The following is a 24,133-nucleotide window of genomic DNA, read 5'->3' on the forward strand; positions in this document are numbered from 1 at the left end:
TATAGGCCGCTGCCTCTCTCGACTCCCGCCTCTCTCGACTCTCCCCGGACTGCTGAGCCTTTTATAGGCCGCTGCCTCTCTCGACTCCCGCCTCTCCCCGGACTGCTGAGCCTTTTATAGACCGCTGCCTCTCTCGACTCCCGCCTCTCTCGCTGATGTTGGTGAGCCTATCCTGCCAATGAATTTACAGGATTTTGCGGAGGCAGCATTGGTGGCACTTCTCCAGTGCTTTTGAGGTGCTGTCCAGTTTGTACTAGTCCCACATCCCCCAGAACTGGTTCTAATGTCCCAGGAATTTGCAACCCTCCCTCTTGCACCATTCCTCAAGCCATGTTTTCATCTTAACTATCCTGCTAAAGAAGTTTCTCCTGCATTCCCTATTGGATTTATTCCCCTAGATCTGGTCTCGTCTGCAAGTAGAAACATTTTACCCTTTCATCATAATGGCCTCTATCTGGTAACCTCTCAGCTTTCCCTTTTTCTAGAGAAAGTAGCCCCAGCCTGTTCATTCTTTCCCAATGGGTATAAGCCTCTAGTTCTGGTATCATCTATGTAAACCTTTTTTTGCACCTTCTCCAGTGCCTCTCTATCCTTTATAATATGGAGACCAGAAGTGTGCACAGTATTCCAAGTGTGGTCTATCCAACGTTCTAAACCAGTTTAACACCACCTGCTTTTCAATTCTATCCCTCTAGAAATTAACCCCAGTACTTGGCCACCTTAACCTGTGTTGCTACTTTGTGATTTGTGTATCTGTACCCCTCTGCTCCTCTACCCCATTTAGACACTTATTTTCCAAGGAGTATGTGACCACCACCTTCCTCCCAAAATACACCACCTCACACTTGTTTATATTGAAATTAATTTGTCAATTACATACCTATTCTGCAATTTCATTAATGTCGTGTCTATTTTTTGTTGCCGTCATCCTCAGTATTACTATACCCCAGTTGGTGTCCTGCAAATTTTGAAATTGTGCTTCCGATTCCCAAAGTCATTTTGTTTATGTAAATGGTAAACAATGGTAGTCCCAGCACTGATCCTTGTGGAATACAACGTCCCACCTATTGTCAGTCTGAGTTACTGCTCTACTCTACTTTGTTTTGTAGCCAGCTTGCTATCCGTTCTGCTACCTGTCCCCGACTCTACGGGCTCTGATCTTAGACTCTGCGGCACTTGTATTGAAGGACTGCCCTGAGCAGGTGGTGGTGGGCTGTCGCCTTAAACTGCTGCTGTCCCTGTTGTGATTGTGCTCTCAACAATGGTTTTGGATAGGGAATTCCATGATTATGACCCAAATGAAAAAATATGTCTAAATCAGAATGGTGCATGACTTTGTAATGTTCCCAAGATACTGCTGTTCTTGGTGATGGAGGGCTGCAAGGTGCTGTTGAAGTCAGCGAGTTGAGTTGCTGCTGTGCATCCTGTAGATAAGTGCACTGATGATGAAAAGAGATGGAGAACAGACCGCTTTGTCCTGGATGGTGTCCAACTTAGTGTTGCAGTTTCAGGTCTTCAAGCTGGTGGCGAGTATTTCATCATTTCAAGGACACCCTCAACATCCCCACCGCCACCTGGGAATTCCTGGCCCTAAACCACCCTAAGTGGAGGAAGAGCATCTGGGAAGGCGCTGAGCACCTCGAGTCTCGTTGCTGAGAGCATGCAGAAACCAAGTGCCGACAGCGGAAGGAGCGTGCGGCAAACCAGACTCCCCACCCACCCTTTCCTTCAACCACTGTCTGTCCCACCTGTGACAGAGACTAATTCCCATATTGGACTGTTCAGTCACTGAAGAGCTCACTGAGTGGAAGCAAGTCTTCCTCGATTTCAAGGGACTGTCTATGATAATGATTGAAGCATTGTAGATGACTGAGGGGCACTGAAGGGTCAGAAGACAATTTAATTATCGCAGAGTGTCCAACCTTTTGTCCTGCTCACATAACCAAGGTGTTGATCTGGTTGGTCCAGTTAAGCTTCTGGTCGGTGGTGACCCTCATGATGGGTTGGGGGAGTTAATTGCGTGTATATGTGTATAATGGGGAGGGTGAGATGCCTTTTGTAAATCGACCAGCACATTCTAGAGATTCGTAACTCGTAGTGTATCTCTTAATCCTCTGGACTTGCTGGCTGATTTGCACGTGTGGCACACGATTATTTTTGAAGAAAGATCTGGCCCATTATCTCTGCATGTTGACATGTAGACCTCCAGTCACTGGAAGGATTTCATTTGAACTCCGATTTGCTGGGGCACTTTGGTGCCATGCTCCATTGAATATTGCCTTTTGTCCATGCGTGGATCAAGAATGTAATGAGGTATGGAGCTCTGTGGTTCTGGCAGAACCTAAACTGTCAGTTACCAGGTTATTGGCAAGGAGACAACTATTGACTGTACTATTGATGATTCCTTCCATTGCTGATTGGAAGCTGACTGAAGTAATTGGCCAGGTTATGTTTAGCTTTCGAGGAAGGAGGGGAAGAGAAGAGAGAGAGTTCTGGTGTGCAGGCTTTCAGCACTGCAGTAGGAATGTTGGCAGGGCCCAAAACTTTGTGCCATTTCTTCTGGCGTAATTATTTAAGTCAAAGTTTTCCCCTGGAATCTGCGCCTGTGTAACTGCTTTTGTTACGATTTTTCTAGGTTAGGCTTTTTTCCCTCCATGTCTACGCCAGTTTTTAGCATTTTTCGCAGTTTACCCCCCAATTTTTTATCCTAGGTCAGCGTATCTGGCCACTCCTGAAAAACCTTCTGGTGAATTAAAAGAAAGCAGTGACCATTGAAAAATCGGTGCTGAAAGACGCCATTGTTTTTCATCGAAGTTTTTGGCGGGTGTCTCTAACACTTGAAATATCCATAATAAAGTTCAACTTTTTTTTAACCTTTCAACGGAGTACATGGAAGTTTCTTGGATTTCTGAAGTTTTCATTTTTTTTTAAACTCACGCCAGCACCGATCGTCTTCAAGCAGGGCCGGGGGTGGGGGTAGTGCTGTCCGAATCGCCCCCGTGCCCGGACATGGGCTCGGCTGGAAAACAAGCTCTGGGGAGGTGGCAATCGGAAGGCTGCTGCACCAGGCGTAAGACTGCGATGAGTTTGTGGGGTGGGGAAGAGGAAGAGGAAGAGGAGAAGTCACAAGACTGCAATGAGTTGGGGGTGGAAATGAGAAGTCCATCCATACAGACCTTGGGGAGAGAGAACCAAGACTCTATCCTGCCTGCTGTGTTGTTAATGGAACAAATAATGAAAATGATTAAGATTTAATGTAAAAAAAACTTTTGAATAAAATATATAACATAGTTCTTTGTACCTAACCTTAATACAAGAATAATATATCAAACTTTTAAAGTTTTCAGTTACGATCACTTACAAACTTCAAGATCACTTACTAATTTTTAAACTTGTAAATTTACATAACTTAAAAAATCTTTTTAAATTTGCGAACAATAATAATCGCGGCAAAGAAAGGCTGCACCCATCTCTCCTCCACCTTATTCTAAGACTGCCCGCTGCGCTTGTTCTTGATGACTCCATCACCCCTGCCCGCAAGTGGTGGCGCAGTGTTTCTGGGCTTGGTACCAAGTTTATTCTTTCTAACATCTGGTAATGCACACCCGTTGATTTTGTGTGTGGTTGGGGGGGGGGGGGAATTTAAGTGGCAGTTAATTCTGTCAATGGGCACATGGTTTGGGCATGTTCCCTTATTGCAGCAGCTAACTCCAACATGTCATCCCTCATGCGCCCTGACAGTGTCTCAACGACCTGCAACATTCTCTCCCTCATGGTCAGTGATGGTGTTTGCACCATATCTGCCATTCTCTCCCTGATGTTCACTGACATTGTTCCCATTTCTGGTGAGATTGCTGTTACTTCTCCCAACAGTCCCGCTACCTCATCATCCACCCACTGATGGTGTCCAGGAGTGATCGGGTAAGGTCAATGCTCTCTGCACTCAATGACATCATCTGAACCACATCTGTTACATCCTGCATCTCAAGAGCGCGGTCGAGCTCTCCTTCCCCCTCCTCCCCACGGGTGTGGCTCGCACCCCACCACTGGAACCTGCAGCCTCGGAAGGTGGGGCCATAGGTGTGCCTCGCTGCACCACACCACTGGGTCCCGCAGCCTCGGTTGGGAACCATGGAATGTCCCACCAACCCTCAAAGCACTAGTCACGGAAGGGGCTGGCACCTCAATGGGCGGCACCTGCACCTTCTCCAAAGTCAGTAAAACAGTGGGGGCTTCATCCATCTCCATCTGCTCTCCCCTCACCCCCATGCTCTTGGTCCGGAGGGTGGGATTGGAAGATGTTCCCCTCTTCAGGCTTGCCCTAGTCTGAATCATCATCTGCATCGTCAGGGTTGGCCTCAAGTTCTGCAAAATATAACCAAACAGACAAATTGTTAGCAGCAGAGGAGGGGGCAGGGTGGGTGGCATGAATAGGCAGCAGGCTGATTTTAAAGGACCAGAATGAATGATGGCATATTGCTTCAACCGAAGTGTAGTTGACTGAGACATCCTTAAGGACCAAAGCAAAGCCAGACTGGAATTTACAGGACTTACCCTCTCGAGTGTGGGCCCAGCTTGTGCAGTGGTGGTTACTTTTCTCCAGGCAGGACCCATTAAAGCAGTGACCCTCTCTTCCAATGGTGTCAGTGGGTGCAGATTTTCCGGGCCTCCTCCTCCTATTTGAGTTCTTTCCCTTTTTTATTATGTGCCACCTTCCTCTCCAAAGATGAAAACCTAACTATTTAAAGAGGGTGTCTTTCTGCTGGGTGGGACAGGTACAGCTGGTCACATTTACAATTGCAATTCCATTGAATAAATGAAAATATTACTTGCACTAACTACTTGACCAAGGTCCTGCCATTTCTTTTTACACTGGCCTCCAGATCTCGTGGTGGTCACCATTGCTCAGTAATCTTCTGCAACTTGGTTCCAGCGTTTCTTCATTTCTTTGGGTGGAACTTTTATGTGACCTCTGCTGGTGTCCAGCTCCTGCCATCTTGTCTCCACCACCGTAACGAGTGCATCCACTTCATCCTGTATGAAATTCCTGGTCCTTGCACCACGTTGCATCTTGTATTGCTGCAGATCCGATTTTTCCAATGCTGTCACACACCACTCCTTCTCGCGCGCACGCACAACTGGCTCTTTAAAAATTGCCAAATACCAACCTGGAGCTGTACTGCACATGTGTGTCCATTGGAAAAAAACTTCACTTTTTTTTGGTCACGTTTTTTCGGTGCAGATAGCAGGCCCACCCCAGGCGATGCCAAATTTGAATTGTACATCGGGGAAACTTTGGCAAAATATTTCTGGCCTAGAAAAACTGACGTAATTCTGGCAATACACCAGAAAACGGGCTTGGGCAAAATTGAGCCCCATGTCTTGTAGAGCGAACTGAGTTGTCTGAACCAGCTGCACTCCGAGCAGCAGGTTGATGTTGAATTCCACCTATCCCTGTGTCGTCGTCGTCCTCTTTTTTTTTTTTTCCCCAACTCCCGCCCCTCAAAGTCAGGCTACTCTAAGAAAAATATACGATTGGCCACTTGCACCTCAGTTGTCAACAAAGGTGGTGTTGTCTAGTTGGAGTATTGTGCATGATTTGTGACCCCTTTTCTTAGGCAGGATATTGAAGCCATGAGCATGTACAGTGAAGAATCAGTAAATGATACCAATGAGAGGTTAGTTATTTGGGAAGACTTGAGAAATTGGTGCTTTTTGCCTGCAAGCATGTTGTGATGTGATTAAAATTAACAATTTAACAAAGGAATTTACAATGGTTAATTTAACGCAACAGCACATTCAAAAATTGTGACCAGTCTGTGTTATAGGTCATAAGTGCATGACCTATGTATGGCTTTCAATTTACAGATTGTAACAAAGGGGCAGAGACTCAGGATTATCACTGGAAGCACAAGAGTAAGTCAAAGAGGGTTATTAAAATTTGGAATACTTTACTGTAAATGTCCATTTAAGAGGGATTGGGTACTTTATTTGAAGAGAGAATAAAACTATTCGGAATGAGGTTGCATTTGCAAGGCACAATGGCCTTCTGTGCTGTCAGTTCTATGATTCTCATCATTTTTCTTATTTTGCAACTTCTGTTTGGACTGCAGTCGTAGTTTGGATAAGTGGACTACCTATCTCAATATGACAGAAGACTGGGATGCAGAACTGGGAACTGAACCTGTTGCCATTATTCCATCTTTCAATGATATGGTAGGTATCTTGCTGTTTTTGAAGTATGTTTATTGATTTCTGAATTCAGATTTCTTAGTAAATATTCATGCCTGTATTTTGTTTTCAATTTAGGCTGGCCTAATGAATGAAGATGTCATCAACGGCAATCAATCTTTTGACTTGCAAGGTAAGGTATCTCATACACCGAGGCATTTTTTAATATAAAAATAAATTTGAAGGCAGTATGGTTTAAGTCTTCAGTACCTCTGCCATAAGGAGGTTGCTTATAAAGATAAGTGCACTAAAATACAGCTTCATGTGAGAATTTGTACATCAGTCTATATGTTGAAGGAAAAGTTGTGACTAAATGTGAGTGGATCATTTTAGTCTGTTCTTCTGAGGAGTTGCTCAATTAAAGTCTTATTGAAAAGCCTTATTTCTCGCTGGTTTCTTGGTTTTTCAGTGTCCTCCAACTTTGCTGCTTTCTACTAATGCTATATTCTCTAGACTGCCTGTACGTCGACCTGGACTGCTTCCGTGGGCTCTGTTTTCTGGCTTATGGTTGTTTCCACTGCTCAATCTCCAGCCGTAGCCCAGTGATACTCTGATGCTGTAACATCCCTGGGCAGACTTCCTCTCCACAGCTGTCTCTGAATTGGGCACTGGTTCATGGGTGTTCCAAGCCAACCAGAAGTTGACTTCATCCCAACACAGGGCCTCAGACTTCAACTTTGGACCCCCTCATATCGTCTCCTCCCTGTACTGTTTATGACCAGGATATCATAGAACCATAAAATAGTACATCACAGAAGGAGGCTATTCGGCCCATCAGGTCTGTGTCGGCTCTTTCGAAGAGTAATCCAGTTAGTCCCACTCGCCACTCTTTCTCCATATCTCTGCAATTTTGTTCTCCAAGTATTTATCCAATTTCCTTTTTGAAGGCTACTATTGAAACTGTATTCACCATCACCCTATCGGGCAGTGCATTCCCAATGTCTCTGGTCCTTTTGCCAATCTGTGTCCTCTGGTTATCAACTCTTCCGCCATTGGAAACAGTTTCTCATTATTTACTCTATCTGAACCCTTCATGATTTTAAACACTTCTGTCAAATGTCCTCTTAGCCTTCTCTAGAGAACAACTCCAACTTCTCCAGTCTATCCACATTATTCTAATCCCTCATCCCTGGAACCATTCTAGTAAATCTCTTCTGTACCTTCTCCAAAGCCTTTATGTCCTTCCTAAAGTGAGGTGCCTAGAATTGGACACAATATTCCAGCTGGTGAACTTTGGCAGATTTTTGCATTTCTCCTCCTTTGCCTCCTTTTTCCCCCCCGTCCCTTTGCCTCTGTAGTCCCTGACTAATTGACACCCTACAGATGCCTTGGCATTGAATTTGGTTACATGCTGGTCTATATATCCATAATATCTCGTGCATTAAGTTGTTGGAGCTGAGATACTGCATTTGTTTACAATCTAGGCTCTTTACTGAACTTTTTTTTGTTTACTTTACTATGAATACATTAGTGTACCCACTGTCATGGGTGTAACGTGATGCTGGAGGATAGTACTACATATTTGCTTTAGTTTTATTTAATTAAAGATGTCTAAAATTGGATGATTTGGAAAGCAGCTGGTGAATAAAAAATTTGCCAGATTTGAGTGATTAAAATGCAAAATGTTTTTAAAGAAGTTATGCGTGTTTTTTTTTCTGTTCACCGAATTAACTAAGTCTCAATTGATTTCAATATAAAAATAGCAAATTGTTGAATACTTTTTTATGATTAGTTCTGTCAAAGGTCTAGTGGTATATATGGATTTTCAGATTGACTCTTTTTTTTTTGTGAATTCAGAATATAATGGATGGCAACCTAAGTTTGATAATCCAGGTTGGAAACCCAGAATGATTAACAATAAAGGTACGAGTGGATTCTTGATTTCACTGACTTACTAGGCACATGACTTAAGTCTTTTTAGAAATTGGTTCCTCTTCACTTCCTCATCCTTCACTTACATGCTAAATATAAAGAATCACTACTTTATTAAAATAAAATGCAATGTCTTGCTGGGCTGCAAATAAATTAAGGTAATGTAACTAAGAAGGACTTTGCTCTTTTGATAGACAAATGAGTAAAAATGTACAGTATGGCATGGGATTTAGGTCAGGAGCATTCTATTTCTGATCCCTAATTTAGCTGAGTTAACTCATCTCTGGGTTGGCAGTGTGGGATAATATTTGGTCTAAAGAGGATTAAAATGATCTAGGATAATGATGGTGGGCTTGGTGTGATTGAACAGTGCCATAAAGACTTGCTCTTCAAGAGCACCTGTGAAGAATAATCACTTGGGGGAGGTCTTCAAGAATGTCATTCATGATGCCATTATCTGATATGCATTGGGTGTGGAGGGTGAAAAACGAGAAATAGTTCTGCACCATGTTGATTAAGGGAAATCTGCCCAATGTCGTGAACTGTAGTTTGGTATCCAGCATGTGGTGAAGTGTCATTTTGTTTTCTGATTTATGTAATTGGCTCACTTATTAGGATTGGTGTTAAACGGAGCAGCATTTATTTGGTAATTAGTCATTTAATGCAATTTGTTTAATGTTGTCAATCCTGTCTCGTGCTTCTGAATTTGAGGCTGGTCTGCTTGTCAAACTTCATTGATCTTGGGATTTAAATAATTTTTCATTAGAGAGTTGATGGGTAAATACCATGTTAAAACAAAATTGAGTTTATTGAATGCTGCTTAAAGGCCACGTTTATGTTGAATTGTCCCTTAATAGCTTAATGTTACACCTATATGCTAACTGAAGATTTGAGGTATTATATTTGACGAGGCTTTCTGTGATGTCGGTAATGTACAGTGCTCCCTTAGTGTACTGTCCATTCATAATATAGAAGCAGGATTTCAACAAAAATATTGGCTGCTTTTGTTCTGTAGCATAAAATATAGTAATAATGGGATCACTTTGTTGGTAAGTGTATCAATATCTTATCTTATAACAGCTAGATACAGTTGAGCAACATGGATTTTTTCCCCCAATTAATATGTAAACCTGATTCCATCCCATCATACCACAGCACATATACAAAATTCTAATGCAAGCAGATTATGTATCTCTAATAGTCAGTCCATATTTCCCTGAAAGGCTCAACAGTGTTGAAGAAATTGCTGGTTCTACGTGTAATACGTATTTTAGGACGTGATGGATGTCTCTCCTTGGGGGGAGGGGGGGGCCTTTTTTCTTCTATTTTCTCGACCTGTTGACACCATGTTGGGGAATAGTTCTGTCTCTTTTTACCTTGCACGAGTGGTTGTATGTGATATCCCTTGGAGGGACGAGGGATTTCCTGTATGTGTGAGGCATCATGGGGATTTTGAGAAGGGGGTGTTATTTGACTGTATTTGGTATTGCATCTCGACCAGATACTGTCCAACAGTCGTTGCTGGATTGCAATCAGCACCATTTAATTTTTCCTCTTAATGTGTGAGCAATTGAGACTTTCATTCTTTGTTTGCATATACCTTCATGGCCTCAACCCTCCCTATCTCTGTAACCTCCGATAACCCTCTGAGATCTCTTCGCTCTTCCAAATCTGGCCCCTTCAGCATCCTTGATTTTCTTCACTCTACCATTGGCAGCCATGCCTTCAGCTGCCTAGGCCCCAAGCTCTGGAATTCTCTCCCTAAACCTCTCTCTCTCTCTCTCTCTCTCTCTCTCTCTCTCTCTCTCTCTCTCTGCTTTTAAGACACTTCTTAAAACCTACTGCTTTGATCACCACTTGTCCTCATGTCTTATTTTATTTGATTGCTTCTGAGAAGTGACTTGGGAGGTTTTACTAAGTTAAAGGTGCTATATAAAAGTAAGTTGTTAGCATTTTAAAGTGGGAGGGGGTGGGTGGGAAATAATTTGCTTTGTATTTTGATTTTTCTTGGCTTCTGATTTTTGAATATGAAATTTGAACAAGTAGGAGGAATGAATTGATGTGAACTTGGAAGTCTAAAAAAGGAAGTGCGAACTAGTACATTTTAAAAACAAATCTTGAATCGCCTGGCTGGATGGTGGATACATTGTTTTATCCTGCAGAGCAGAAACACTTGGGGGTTCAGATACACTAGTGTTGTCCAATAGAAATCGCTGACTAGCTGAAGGTGTGGCTACGGCAATGCCATTTTAGATACGTGCTAATTTTAATAGAAAATGCCTTCCATACACTCGCACAATACATATGTATATTTACTTGTGCAATATCTGCCACCATTCAGTAAGCAAGGAACTAAAGCACTAATCAAAAAATGATGCACACTTTGATGTTTTTATAAATAAACACAGAAAAAGGTTGAAATACACATGTGTGAATGAGTATTGCGAGCATATGCTTAGTGACTGCGTATTTTTTAAATGTACTAATCAAATGCATTTAGCCAAATATGGATCCTGTTAGCCATGTGGATAATTTATTGGACAAGACAGATATGCAATTCATTGGAAGGGGCAGGAGATGTTGCAGGTTTAATTTATTTAAAAAAAAAGGCTTATGGGATCCCAGGATTTATAAATAAGGGCATAAGTGTACAAAAGCAAAGTGGAAATAATATAGCTATGCAATCATTGGTTAGGCCACAGTTAGAATATTGTGCGACTTGAGTGTCTTGTTTTAAGGGTGCACCAAGATGATACTGGGCTGAGAGACTTTAGTTAGGAGGGGAGACTGGCGAAGTCAGGGCCTCTATTAGAACAAAGAGAAAGAGTTGTTCAAAATGAGTGTGGCTTGGCTAACAGTCTGTGGGCAGTTTGTGGCCGCCTTATTCTTCCTACACTTGTATTGAAATTAATTTGCCAATTACACACTCATTCTGCAATGTCTTTGTTTACTTAATTAAAAACACTGTTTGAACAACTTTGTATTCTAATGGAGGTCCTGGAATCATAAGCCTATATAGATATATAAAATCTGAAAAATTTGGCACATGGTGTATAATGTTGGAAAGTGTGAGGTAATTTTTAGCAGGAAAAATCAAAGAGCAAGTTATTATCTTAAATAGAGAAAGATTGCAAAGTGCCAAATACAGCGGGACCTGGGGGTACTCGTGCATGAAACACAAAAGGATAGTATGCAGGTACAGCAAGTGATCAGGAAGGCCAATGGAATTTTGGCCTTTATTGCAAAGGGGATGGAGTATAAAAGCAGGGAAGTCTTGCTACAGTTATACAGGGTATTGGTGAGGCCACACTTGGAATTGCGGCAGTTTTGGTTTCCATATTTACGAAAGGATTTCTTTGCTTTGGAGACAGTTCAGAGAAGGTTCACTAGGTTGATTCTGGAGATGAGGGGGTTGACTTATGAGGAAAGGTTGAGTAGGTTGGGCCTCTGTTCATTGGAATTCAGAAGAATGAGAGGTGATCTTATCAAAACTTATAAGATTATCAAGGTGGCTGCAGAGGATGTTTCCATTGATGGGGGAGACTAGAACTAGAGGGCATAATCTTAAAATAAGGAGCTGCCCATTTAAAACTGAGATGAGGAGAAACTTCTGAGGGTTGTGGATCTGTGGAATTCGCTGCCTCAGAGCTGGGACAGAGAATAAATTTTAAGACCGAGATAAACAGTTTCTTAACCAATAAGGGGTTCTGGAGAGTGGGCAGGGAAGTGGACCTGAGTCCATGATCGGAACAGCCATGATCTTATTAAATGGCGGAGCAGGCTCAAGGGGCCGTATGGCCTATTCCTGTTCCTATTTCTTATGTTCTTCTGTTCTTATGTTCTTGTATTCTAAAAGGAACTTGAGGTACTGGAGAAGATGCAAAAAGATTGACCTGGTTGATACCAGAACTGAGGGGGATACACTTATGAAAGATTGAACAGGGTGGGGCTCTTTTTCTCTGGAAAAGAGAAGGCTGAAAGATGACCTGATGGAAGTCTTTACTATTACAACAACGTATCTATACAGCACCTTTAACGTAGTAAAACACAAAATTCTAGGAAAGATGGGCACTGATTTGGGAGGCGGCAACAACACAGCCAAGGACTTTGGAGAGGAAAGGGAGGTTGGAGATGCGGAGGTCATTTGCAAGGACGGAGGGGTCCAGGGTTGGTTTTTGAGAGGAATGATGACGGCAGATTTGAAGGAGAGGGGGACAGTGCCTGAGGACAGCTTACCATTAACAGAGAGCCAGAAAAGGAAGTTGGGTGATCAGCAGTTTAGTGGGAGCAGGGAGTGGGCCTCGTGGACAAGCTGAGCATGGAGAGGTCAACAGGGGAGATCTAAGAGAAACTGGAGAAAGATGGAAGTTCAGGTCTGGGGGAGGGGGGGAACCTTGGAGGAAGTGTGGTCTGGTGGGCTTGGGGAAAGAAGGCAGGTAGGCAAGTGGCAGAGGCAGCTGATCGGATGGTCTCAATCTTGAAGTTCATGAGCTCCTTGCACTTGTTGAATGTGGAGGAGATGGGAGAGGGTTTTCGGGTGATGATGATGATAGTATTTGATAGGGTAGACAGAGAAAATATTTCCACTTGGTGTCCAAAACTAGAGGTCATAAATATAAGATGGTCATTAATAAATGTGCTGTTTGAGGGGTAGATGAGACAAATGGAACAGATGCATTTAAGGGGAAGCTAGATAAAGAAAGATTTGGATATATATAGCAGCTTTCGCCACCATCGGACGTCTCAAAGCGGTTGACAGCCAATGAAGTACTTTCGGAGTGCAGTCACTGTTGTAATGTAGGAAACGCGGCCGCCAATTTGTGCACAGCAAGCTCCACAAACAGCAATGTGATAATGACCAGATAACCTGTTTGTGATGTTTGAGGGATAAATATTGGCCAGGACACCAGAGATAACTACCCTGCTCTTCTTCGAAATGGTGCGATGGGATCTTTTACGTCCACTTGAGAGAGCTGATGGGGCCTCGGCCTTTGGTCTTCCCAATATTCAATTGGAAAAAATTGCTCATCCAGAATTGGATGTATGACGAGCAGTTTGACAATTTGGAGACTGTGGAGGGGTAGAGAGAAGTGGTAGTGAGGTAGAGCTGGTGTCATCATTATACATGTGGAAACTGATGCTGTGTTTTCGGATGTTGCCAAGGGGCAACGTGTAGATGAGAAATAGGAGGGATCCAAGGATAGATCCTGGGGGAGGGGAGTGGGGGGCAGGTTGTCTGGCTATGGTTAGATAGGCAAGAATGGAACTAGGCAAGTGCAGTCACACCCAGCTGGATGACGGTGGAGAGGCATTGAAGGATAGAGTGGTTAACTGTCAATGGCTGCAGATAAGTCAAGAAGGACGAGGGATAGTATACCATTCAGTCACAAAGAATGTCATTTGTGACACAGAACTGTTTCGGTGCCGTGGCAGGCGCGGAAACTGGATTGGAGAGATTCAAACATGGAATTGCGGGAAAGATGGGCACAGATTTGGGAAGTGACATAACGTTCAAAAACTTTGAAGAGGCAGGGGAGGTTGGAGCTGATGGGGTAGTTTGCAAGATCACAGGGGTCAAGGGTTGGTTTTTTGAGTGGGGTGAATGCAGTTTGAGGGAGAGGAGAGAACTGTTAATAATGTCAGCTAACATTGGAGCCAGAAAAAGAAGTTGGGTGGTCAGCAGTTTGGTGGGAATAGGGTCCAAGGGAGCAGGACTTGGGTCTCCTGGACAGAATCAGGTCGGAAAGGTCATGAGGGGAGATCGGAGAGAAACTGGAGTAGGATGAGAGGCTGGGGCTCGAGACAAATGAGCTCCTCACACTTGTTGTTGGAGGATAGGGTGGAGAATAGAAGCCGGGCTTTATCTTCGCATTTCAGAATGATCCTACCATTTATAAGAACATAAGAATTAGGAACAGGAGTAGGCCATCTAGCCCCTCGAGCCTGCTCCGCCATTCAACAAGATCATGGCTGATCTGGCCGTGGACTCAGCTCCACTTACCCGCCCGCTCCCCGTAACCCTTAATTCCCTTATTGGTTAAAAATCTATCTATCTGTGACTTGAATACATTCAATGAGCTAGCCTCAACTGCTTCCTTGGGCAGAGAATTCCACAGATTCACAACCCTCTGGGAGAAGAAATTCCTTCTCAACTCGGTTTTAAATTGGCTCCCCCGTATTTTGATTCTGTGCCCCCTAGATCTAGTCTCCCCGACCAGTGGAAACAACCTCTCCGCCTCTATCTTGGTCTATCCCTTTTCATTATTTTAAATGTTTCTATAAGATCACCCCCTCATCCTTCTGAACTCCGAGTAAAGACTCAATCTATCATCATAAGGTAACCCCCTCATCTCCGGAATCAGCCGAGTGAATCGTCTCTGTACTCCCTCCAAAGCCAGTATATCCTTCCTTAAGTAAGGTGACCAAAACTGCACGCAGTACTCCAGGTGCGGTCTCACCAATACCCTGTAAAGTTGCAGCAGGACCTCCCTGCTTTTGTACTCCATCCCTCTCGCAATGAAGGCCAACATTCCATTTGCCTTCCTGATTACCTGCAAACTAACTTTTTGGGATTCATGCACAAGTACCCCCAGGTCCTTCTGCACCGCAGCATGTTGTTATTTCTCCCCATTCAAATAATATTCGTTTTTACTGTTTTTTTTTTTCCCCAAGGTGGATGACCTCACATTTTCCGACATTGTATCCCATCTGCCAAACCTCAGCCCATTCGCTTAACCTATCTAAATCTCTTTGCAGCCTCTTTGTGTCCTCTACACAACCTGCTTTCCCACTAATCTTTGTGTCATCTGCAAATTTTGTTACACTACACTCTGTCCCCTCTTCCAGGTCATCTATGTATATTGTAAACAGTTGTGGTCCCAGCACCGATCCCTGTGGCACACCACTAACCACTGATTTCCAACCCGAAAACTACCTATTTATCCCGACTCTCTGCTTTCTGTTAGCCAGCCAATTCTCTATCCATGCCAATACATTTCCTCTGACTCAGCGTACCTTTATCTTCTGCAGTAACCTTTTGTGTGGCACCTTATTGAATGCCTTTTGGAAATCTAAATACACCACATCCATCGGTACACCTCTATCCACCATGCTCGTTATATCCTCAAAGAATTCCAGTAAATTAGTTAAACATGATTTCCCCTTCATGAGTCCATGTTGCGTCTGCTTGATTGCACTATTCCTATCTAAATGTCCCGCTATTTCTTCCTTAATGATAGATTCAAGCATTTTCCCCACTACAGATGTTAAACTAACCGGCCTATAGTTACCTGCCTTTTGTCTGCCCCCTTTTTTAAACAGAGGCGTTACATTAGCTGCTTTCCAATCCGCTGGTACCACCCGAGAGTCCAGAGAATTTTGGTAGATTATAACGAATGCATCTGCTATAACTTCCGCCAGCTCTTTTAATACCCTGGGATGCATTTCATCAGGACCAGGAGACTTGTCTACCTTGAGTCCCATTAGCCTGTCCAGCACTACCACCCTAGTGATAGTGATTGTCTCAAGGTCCTCCCTTCCCACATTCCCGTGACCAGCAATTTTTGGCATGGTTTTTGTGTCTTCCACTGTGAAGACCGAAGCAAAATAATTGTTTAAGGTCTCAGCCATTTCCACATTTCCCATGATTAAATCCCCCTTCTCATCTTCTAAGGGACCAACATTTACTTTAGTCACTCTTTTCCATTTTATATATCGGTAAAAGCTTTTACTATCTGTTTTTATGTTTTGCGCAAGTTTACTTTCGTAATCTATCTTTCCTTTCTTTATTGCTTTCTTAGTCATTCTTTGTTGTCGTTTAAAATTTTCCCAATCTTCTAGTTTCCCACTAACCTTGGCCACCTTATACGCATTAGTTTTTAATTTGATACTTTCCTTTATTTCCTTGGTTATCCCTTCTCTTACTGCCCTTTTTCACTGGAATATATTTTTGTTGAGCATTATGAAAGAGCTCCTTAAAAGTCCTCCACTGTTTCTCAATTGTGCCACCGTTTAGTCTGTGTTTCCAGTCTACTTTAGCCAACTCTGCCCTCATCCCACTGTAGTCCCCTTTGTTTAAGCATAGTATGCTCGTTTGAGACACTACTTCCTCACCCTCAATCTGTATTATAAATTCAACCATACTGTGATCACTCATTCCGAGAGGATCTTTTACTAGGAGATCGTTTATTATTCCTGTCTCATTACACAGGACCAGATCTAAGATAGCTTGCTCCCTTGCAGGTTCTGTAACATACTGTTCTAAGAAACAATCCTGTGTGCATTCTATGAATTGTTCCTCAAGGCTACCCTGTGCAATTTGATTTGACCAATCGATATGCAGGTTAAAATCCCCCATGATTACTGCCGTTCCTTTTTCACATGCCTCCATTATTCCCTTGATTATTGTCCGCCCCACCGCGAAGTTATTATTTGGGGGCCTATAAACTACGCCCACCAGTGACTTTTTCCCCTTACTATCTCTAATCTCCACCCACAATGATTCAACATTTTGTTCATTCGAGCCAATATCATCTCTCTCAACTACCCTGATATCATTTCAAGGTACAGTTTAGTACAATCCGTAAATCACGTTACATGTAGTGCTGTGCAAATGAGGGTATTACATGGAGCAGATGAGAACAGGCTTACATTAGATTCCAGGATACATTTCAATGCTGATCACGAATCATGTTACATGTAGCACTATGCAGATTAAAGCAGTACACGGAACAGATGAGAATACATTTACATTTCTTTACAAGTTACTAAACAGTGCAGAGACTTTCATTGTACATGGCACAACACAGGTGTTTTCAGTACATGATGCTCTGAGTACAAGCAGATTAACAAGTACAGCCCGATTGGCTGGGGGGGGGAAGTCTGATTCCATCCCCTGGGTTTACCGTGGCAGAAGGGCCTTAAACTGTGGCTCTTCCCCATCGTGCCTTTGCGGGACTGCACCAATCTTTAGTGCGTCCCTCGCTCCTGGACCGTGGATTGCGCCAGTCTGCAACACTCGGCCGTGGACATCTCCTTGCTCTGGAAGACCAGCAAGTTTCGGGAAGACCAAAGTGCGTCTTTCACCGAGTTGATGGCTCTCCAGCAGCAGATGGTGTTTGTCTCGGTGTGGGTCCCTGGGAACGGTCCGCAGAGCACAGAGTCCTGTGTTAGAGCTGCTTGGGATGAACCTCGACAGCAACCACTGCATCTCCTTCCAGACCTGCCTTGCAAAGGGGCAATCCCGAAGGAGATGGATGACCGTTTCGTCCACAGCCAACTCGGGGGCAGAGTACCCTGTCTCTGAAACCCCGATCTGACAGGTAGGGCCCTTCTCACTGCCAACCAAGCTACGTCTTGGTGCTTGTGTGAAAGCTCTGGCGATGAGACATTTTGCCAAACGAGTTCGACAGTCTGCTTGGGTAACTGTCCGACAGGATCTGTCCTCTCCTTTTGTAGGGCGTCCAGAACCTTGCGTGCCAACCACTGCTTTATGTCCTTGTGGTCAAAGGTGTTTTTCTTAAAACTTTTCCAGGAAGGACAGGTGCTGAGGCATGGTCCAACTGGTTGGAGCGTTCTGCAGCAGCCTGGCCAGACCCATCCTTCGCAACACCAGGGACAGAGAGAATCTCAGCACACACTGACACTTGGCATTTGCGTATGAAGGGTCTATGCACAGCTTTGATGCAGCCGCACACAAAGGTGGCCATCAGGATGAGGGCCACGTTCGGAACGTCCTTTTCCCCCCCCTTGTCCAGAGATTTGTACATCGTGTTTCTGTGGACACGGTCCATTTTTGATTTCCAGGCAAAATGGAAGATGGCTCCGGTGACTGCCACGGCACAGGAGCGGGGTGTGGGCCAGATCTGCGCCACGTACAACAACACCAAGAGCACCTCACTCCTGATGATCAGGTTCTTTCCTGCAATGGAGAGTGAGCGCAGCTTCCACCATCCCAGTTTATGTTTAGCTTTAACGATACGCTCCTTCCAGTTTTTGACGCACTCCCCGTCTGCTCCGAACCATATTCCCAAGACCTTCAGGTAATCTGACTTCACGGTGAAGGGAATAAAGGATCGGTCGGAGCAGCTTCCAAAGAATATGGCCTCGCTTTTGCTGCGATTTACCTTCGCTCCCTCGGCCAGTTCAAACTGGTCACCGATTGTGAGCAATCCGTGCACCGACTGCAGATCCGAGCAAACGACAGTGACGTCGTCCATGTACAGGGAGGTCTTGACCTGAGCGCCTCCGCCCCCCCCCTGCCCCCGCAATACCCGCATCCTTCCTGACAGACTCGGCAAAGGGGTTGATGCAGCACACAAACAAGACACAGGAGAGGGAACAGCCTTGATCGGAAAGTTTTCAGTTTCCCACCCGTTGATTAGAACTGTTACTGATGTCTGTGTAGAGCAGTTGGATCCATTGTGGATACTCTCCCCAAACCCCATCTGGGAGAGCATGTCCATCAGGTATGTGTGCAATATCCTGTCAAAGGCCTTCTCCTGATCCAAGCTGATTAAACAGGTGTCCACTCTTCTGTCCTGCACGTAGGCGATCGTATCCCTGAGTAGTGCGAGGCTATCGGAGATCTTCCTGCCAAGGATAGCGCTGGTCTGATCCGGGTGGATCACCAACTCCAGAGCAGACTTGATCCTGTTTGCGATGACCTTCGACAGGATCTTGTAGTTCACATTGAGCAGCGAAATGGGCCGCCAGTTTCTGTTTTCCTCCCTCTCCCCTTCTGCTTGTAGATGAGGGTGATGATGCCTTCCTTCATTGATTCTGACATGCTGCCGGCCAAAAGTATACCCCCATACACTTCGAGCAGGTCTGGGCCTATCCAGTCCCACAGAGTCGAATACAACTCGACTGGTAAGCCGTTGTTTCCGTGAGTTTTACTTGTCGCGAGGGACTGGAAGGTCTTTGTCAGCTCGTCCAGAGTTAGCGGGTGGTCCAGACTCTCTCGCTCACTGTCGTCGAAGACTTCTGGGATAGACGACGGGAAAGACTGGGAAGTCACGCGGTCTGTGGGCTTGACGTCGTACAGCCTGGCATAGAAGGACATCACAGAACCATCATCTTCCTTTTGGGCTGGTGATCACAGAGCTCCCCCGTGTACCTTTTTTGGAAGAAGACACGCGAACACGTCTCATCCTGTTTGGAGCGGACTCTGAGGCAAAGAGCGAGGCTTGCTGGCCCTTCACCTCTTGGAGTTCCTCCGCGACATCGACCCCCATCGACTGCAGCAGGAGCAGGTTTTGCATACTGTTCTGGAGTTGGGACAATTCCCTCCTGTATCCCTCTCCTCCTGAACACCTTTTTTGAGGATGAAGAACCTGTCTCTGAGCCATACAGGAGGGCGGGTATCACTACAGTCCTGTAGACCATGAGCTTGGTGGCCGATTTGAGGGCCTGCTCTTCGAACACTCTTGTCCTCAAGCGTCCAAAGGCTGCGCTGGTGCACTGGAGGTGGTGTTGAACCTAGTCATCGATGTCTGCTCTTGCTGATAATAGGCTCCCGATTGTATTGACACCAGCTGATTACAGTTTACCTCTTCAGACACCCAGTACATTTTAAAGAACTGTTTAATGTGGGTAATTGGAAATTATAGTAACCAGAGAAAGCAATTAACTAATTGAACTATAATAGGCCAAAAATTGCGGTCGGAGGCTTCCTGCAGGCAAATGCCTCTAACCAAAATGTTTTGAACGAAAATACCTGGTGGTCCTTGCACTCGAGGCCGAGCTTGGGCCTGAACCACCAATCACCAATGTAGTATTCTCATTCCTAGTAATGGGAGCTCTGAACTTGCTTGGCGCTCCCATTACTATCCATGACAACCAGGCGAAAGAGTTTGAAGGATACGAGTTGGGCAAATAGCTGAAATCTCCGCCCGCGAAGGCCCTTTTCCTTTGACTGATCGTAAGTGCCGGTTTTAGGCACATGCACATCGTGCGCCTAAAGCCGGCACTTGCCAGGCCTCAAGGTTCACATTGTACGTGCCCGTAGAGACCGCAATTTTAGGTCCAATGTTTCTCGTTGAACAATTTCATGTTTTGTTAATTTTGATATCTTGATGGATTAGTAATTTTATGCCACTAGGGGTCCCTCTTTTATAAATACCGGAGTTTCCTGACCTCAATGTGTAAGCTTAATATTTAAAAGGGAGGAAGTGTATCTGAGGACTGGAGAGAGAAAATATGTTTTTTATATAAAGATACTAGGCTTGCAAAGCGTACTGATGCCAATCTAATTGGGTTTATCTTCCTCTGTAAACCAGAGGATCGGGAGTTGTGATCAATTGCAGTGCCTTGGGCTGTGTGAGCCAGAATTGAACCTGTGCATTTGCTGGTTTGTATGACTTATGATCCACCACATAAGCTCACTAAGCTACCAGGAATGGCTTTATAGCTCATTACCTCATGGCTGCCATCATAGGAAGCACCAATGTTAAGTAGCCAAATATTTGCTCCACCACAAATCCACTTTGAAAACACCATCTGTAACTGGAGGTGTTTCATATTTCAACTGCACACAGCAGGAAAAATATAATGTCAATGATCATTACATTGTATTGAAATTCTGGTGATGGCACTGAAAAATAAATCTTGCTTGATTAGGCCAGACTTAATCGTCCCAGATTTTTTGCTTAACTGGTAACCAGAAAGGATACAGCTGTTCTTTCACGAGCGGCTTCAGTAGAGGGGGGACCTTTTTAAAAAGGCTGATCTCCTTTGGGATTAGACAGGAAAAATAGCGCTTTTTCAATAGCTAGAACTGTTAAAATTAAGGTTGGAGGTACTTTAATATTGATTATACTTTTATTAATTGAAACAAAACCATCACAATATAATTTGCAGTGCTATCAGTGACCTAATATATTGTGCTATGTAATGAAATTATCAGAGAATGATTCCTATTTCCTAATCCAATAGTCAATATACTTGGGTAATTACTTTTATTAGTAATTAGTCCAATTTGAAACCGGAGTTTCACCCTAGATTTATATGCTGAACCCACATTGTTGCCAAATTAAGCAATTTAAGGGTTAAGTCATGGCAGGAAGCCCAGACCTATGTCATGCTCCTCCTGTGCTATGTGGGAAGTGAAGGATGCTTCCAGTGTCCCTGATGACTACATATGTGGGAGTGTATCTGGCTGCAGCTCCTGACGGACGGCATTGCGGCACTGGAGCTGTGCATTGATTCACTCTGGAGCATCCGCGATGCTGAGAATGACGTTAATAGCACATTTAGTGAGTTGGTCTTACCGCAGGTAAAGGTTATGCGGCCAAATAGGGAATGGGTGACCAATAGGAAGAGCAGTGGAAGATGGGTAGTGCAGGGGTCCCCTGTGGTCATCCCCCTGCAAAACACATACACCGCTTTGGGTACTGTTGAGGGGGATGGACTCATCAGGGCAGGGCAGCAGCAGCCAAGTCCATGGCACCGTGGGTGGCTCTGCTGCACAGGAGGGCAGGAAAAAGAGTGGGAGAGCTATAGTGATGGGGGATTCTATTGTAAGGGGAATAGATAGACATTTCTGCGGCTGCAACCGAGACTCCAGGATGGTATGTTGCCTCCCTGGTGCAAGGGTCAAGGATGTCTCGGAGTGGGTGCAGGACATTTTTGAAGGGGGAGGGTAAACAGCCAGTTGTCGTGGTGCATATAGGTACCAATGATACAGGTAAAAAATGGGATGAGGTCCTACAAGATGAATTTAGGGAGCTTGGAGCTAAATTTTAAAAAGTAGGATCTCAAAAGTAGTAATTTCAGGATTGCTACCAGTGCCCACATGCTAGTCAGAGTAGGAATCGCAGGATAGCTCAGATGAATACGTGGCTTGAGGAGTGGTGCAGAAGGGAGGGATTCAAATTCCTGGGACATTGGAACCGGTTCTGGGGGAGGTGGGACCAGTACAAACTGGACGGTCTGCACTTGGGCAGGACTGGAACCAATGTCCTAGGGTGAGTGTTTGCTTGAGTTGTTGGGGAGGAGTTAAACTAATATGGCAGGGGGATGGGAACCTATGCAGGGAGACAGAGAGAAGTAGAATGGGAGCAGAAGCCAAAGAGAGCAAGAAGAAAAGTAGAGGACAGTGAAACCCAAAGCAAAAAAGGCCACATTATAGCAAAATCCTGAAGGGGCAAAGGGTGTTAAAAAGACAAGCCTGATGGCTCTGTGCCTCAATGCGAGGAGTATTCGTAATAAGGTGGACTAATTAACTGCGCATGCAGCTATTAACGAATATGATATAATTGGGATTACGGAGACTGGGTGACCAAGGCTGGGATCGCAACATCCAGGGGTATTCAACATTCAGGAAGGATAAACAGACAGGAAAAGGAGGTGGGGTAGCGTTGCTGGTTAAAGAGGAAATTAGCGCAATAGTAAGGAAGGACATTATCTTGGATGATGTGGCATCTGTATGGGTAGAGCTGTGGAATATCAGTGCAGAAAACGCTAGTGGGAGTTGTGTACAGGCCACCAAACTAGTAGTGAGGTTGGGGACAGCATCAAACGGGAAATTAGGGATGTGTGCAATAAAGGTACAGCAGTTATGGGCGACTTTAATCTACATATCGACTGGGCTAACCAAACTGGTAGCAATGCGGTGAAGGATTTCCTGGAATGTATTGGGGATGGTTTTCTAGTCCAATATGTCGAGGAACAAACTGGAGAGCTGGCCATCCTAGACTGCGTGATGTGTAATGAGAAAGGACTAATTAGCAATCTTGTGCGAGGCCCCTTGGGGAAGAGTGACCATAATATGGTAGAATTCTTTATTAGGATGGAGAGTGACAGTTCATTCAGAGACGAGGGTTCTGAACTTAAGGAAAAGTAACTTCGATGGTATGAGACGTGAATTGGCTAGAATAGACTGGCGAATGATACTTCAAGGGTTGACGGTGGATAGACAATGGCAAACATTTGAAGATCACATAGATGAACTTCAACAATTGTACATCCCTGTCTAGAGGAAAAATAAAACTGGGAAGGTGGCTCAACTGTGGTTAGCAAGGGAAATTAGGGATAGTGTTAAATCCAAGGAAGAGGCATGTAAATTGGTCAGAAAAAGAAGCAAACCTGAGGACTGGGAGGAATTTAGAGAAGGACAAAGGATTTAATTTGGAGGGGGAAAATAGAGTATGAGAGGAAGCTTGCTGCGAACATAAAAACTGACTGCAAAAGCTTCTATAGATATGTGAAGGTAAAAATTAGTGAAGACAAACCTAGGTCCCTTGCAGTCAGAATCAGGTGAATTTATAATGAACAAAGTAGTGGCAGACCAATTGAACAAATACATTGGTTGTTTCATGAAGGAAGACATAAATAACTGAGGGTCTAGCGAGAAGGAGGAACTGAAGGAAATCCTTAGCAGTCAGGAAACTGATGGGGTTGAAGGCCGATAAATCCCCAGGGCCTGATGGTCTGCATCCCAGAGTACTTAAAGAAGTGGTTCTAGAAATAGTGGATGCATTGGTGATCATTTTCCAATAGTCTATAGACTCTGGATCAGTTCCTATGGACTGGAGGATAGCTAATGTAACACCACTGTTTTTTTTTAAAAAAAGGAGGGAAAGAGAAAATGGGTAATTATAGACCGGTTAGCCTGACGATAAGTAGTGGGGAAAATGTTGGAATCAATTATTAACAATGAAATAGCAGCGCATTTGGAAAGCAGTGACCGGATCGGTCCAAGTCAGCATGGATTTGTGAAAGGGAAATCATGCTTGACAAATCTTCTTGAATTTTTTGAGGATGTAACTAGCAGAGTGGACAAGGGAGGACCAGTGGATGTGTGGTGTATTTGGACTTTCAAAAGGCTTTTGACAAGGTCCCACACAAGAGATCAGTGTGCAAAATTAAAGCACATGGTATTGGGGGTAATGTACTGACGTGGATAGAGAACTGGATGGCAGACAGGAAGCAGAGAGTCGTGATAAACGGGTCTTTTTCAGAATGGCAGGCAGTGACTAGTGGAGTACCACAGGACTCAGTGCTGGGACCCCAGCTCTTTACAATATACGTT

At 44.3% G+C, this 24,133-nt stretch overlaps 1 protein-coding gene across 8 annotated transcripts in view; it reads left to right on the forward strand.

Moving 5' to 3' along the window:
• Positions 1-24,133, forward strand: part of ddx4 (DEAD (Asp-Glu-Ala-Asp) box polypeptide 4) — a 167,571-nt gene that overhangs the window by 56,505 nt on the left and 86,933 nt on the right. For 5 of the 8 annotated variants that reach the window (XM_070868875.1, XM_070868859.1, XM_070868880.1 and 2 more), the window contains exons 2-4: positions 6,114-6,216; positions 6,310-6,364; positions 8,029-8,094. In XM_070868875.1, the coding sequence (XP_070724976.1) occupies positions 6,148-6,216; positions 6,310-6,364; positions 8,029-8,094 (190 nt within the window). In that variant the 5' untranslated portion in view covers positions 6,114-6,147. Of the gene's footprint in view, positions 1-5,868; positions 5,917-6,113; positions 6,217-6,309; positions 6,365-8,028; positions 8,095-24,133 lie in introns of all 8 variants that reach the window. The other 3 variants (XM_070868835.1, XM_070868851.1, XM_070868842.1) reach the window with 1 other exon arrangement.

The sequence above is a fragment of the Pristiophorus japonicus genome, chromosome 2 (genome assembly GCF_044704955.1).
Source record: "Pristiophorus japonicus isolate sPriJap1 chromosome 2, sPriJap1.hap1, whole genome shotgun sequence".
NCBI lineage: Eukaryota > Metazoa > Chordata > Chondrichthyes > Pristiophoridae > Pristiophorus > Pristiophorus japonicus.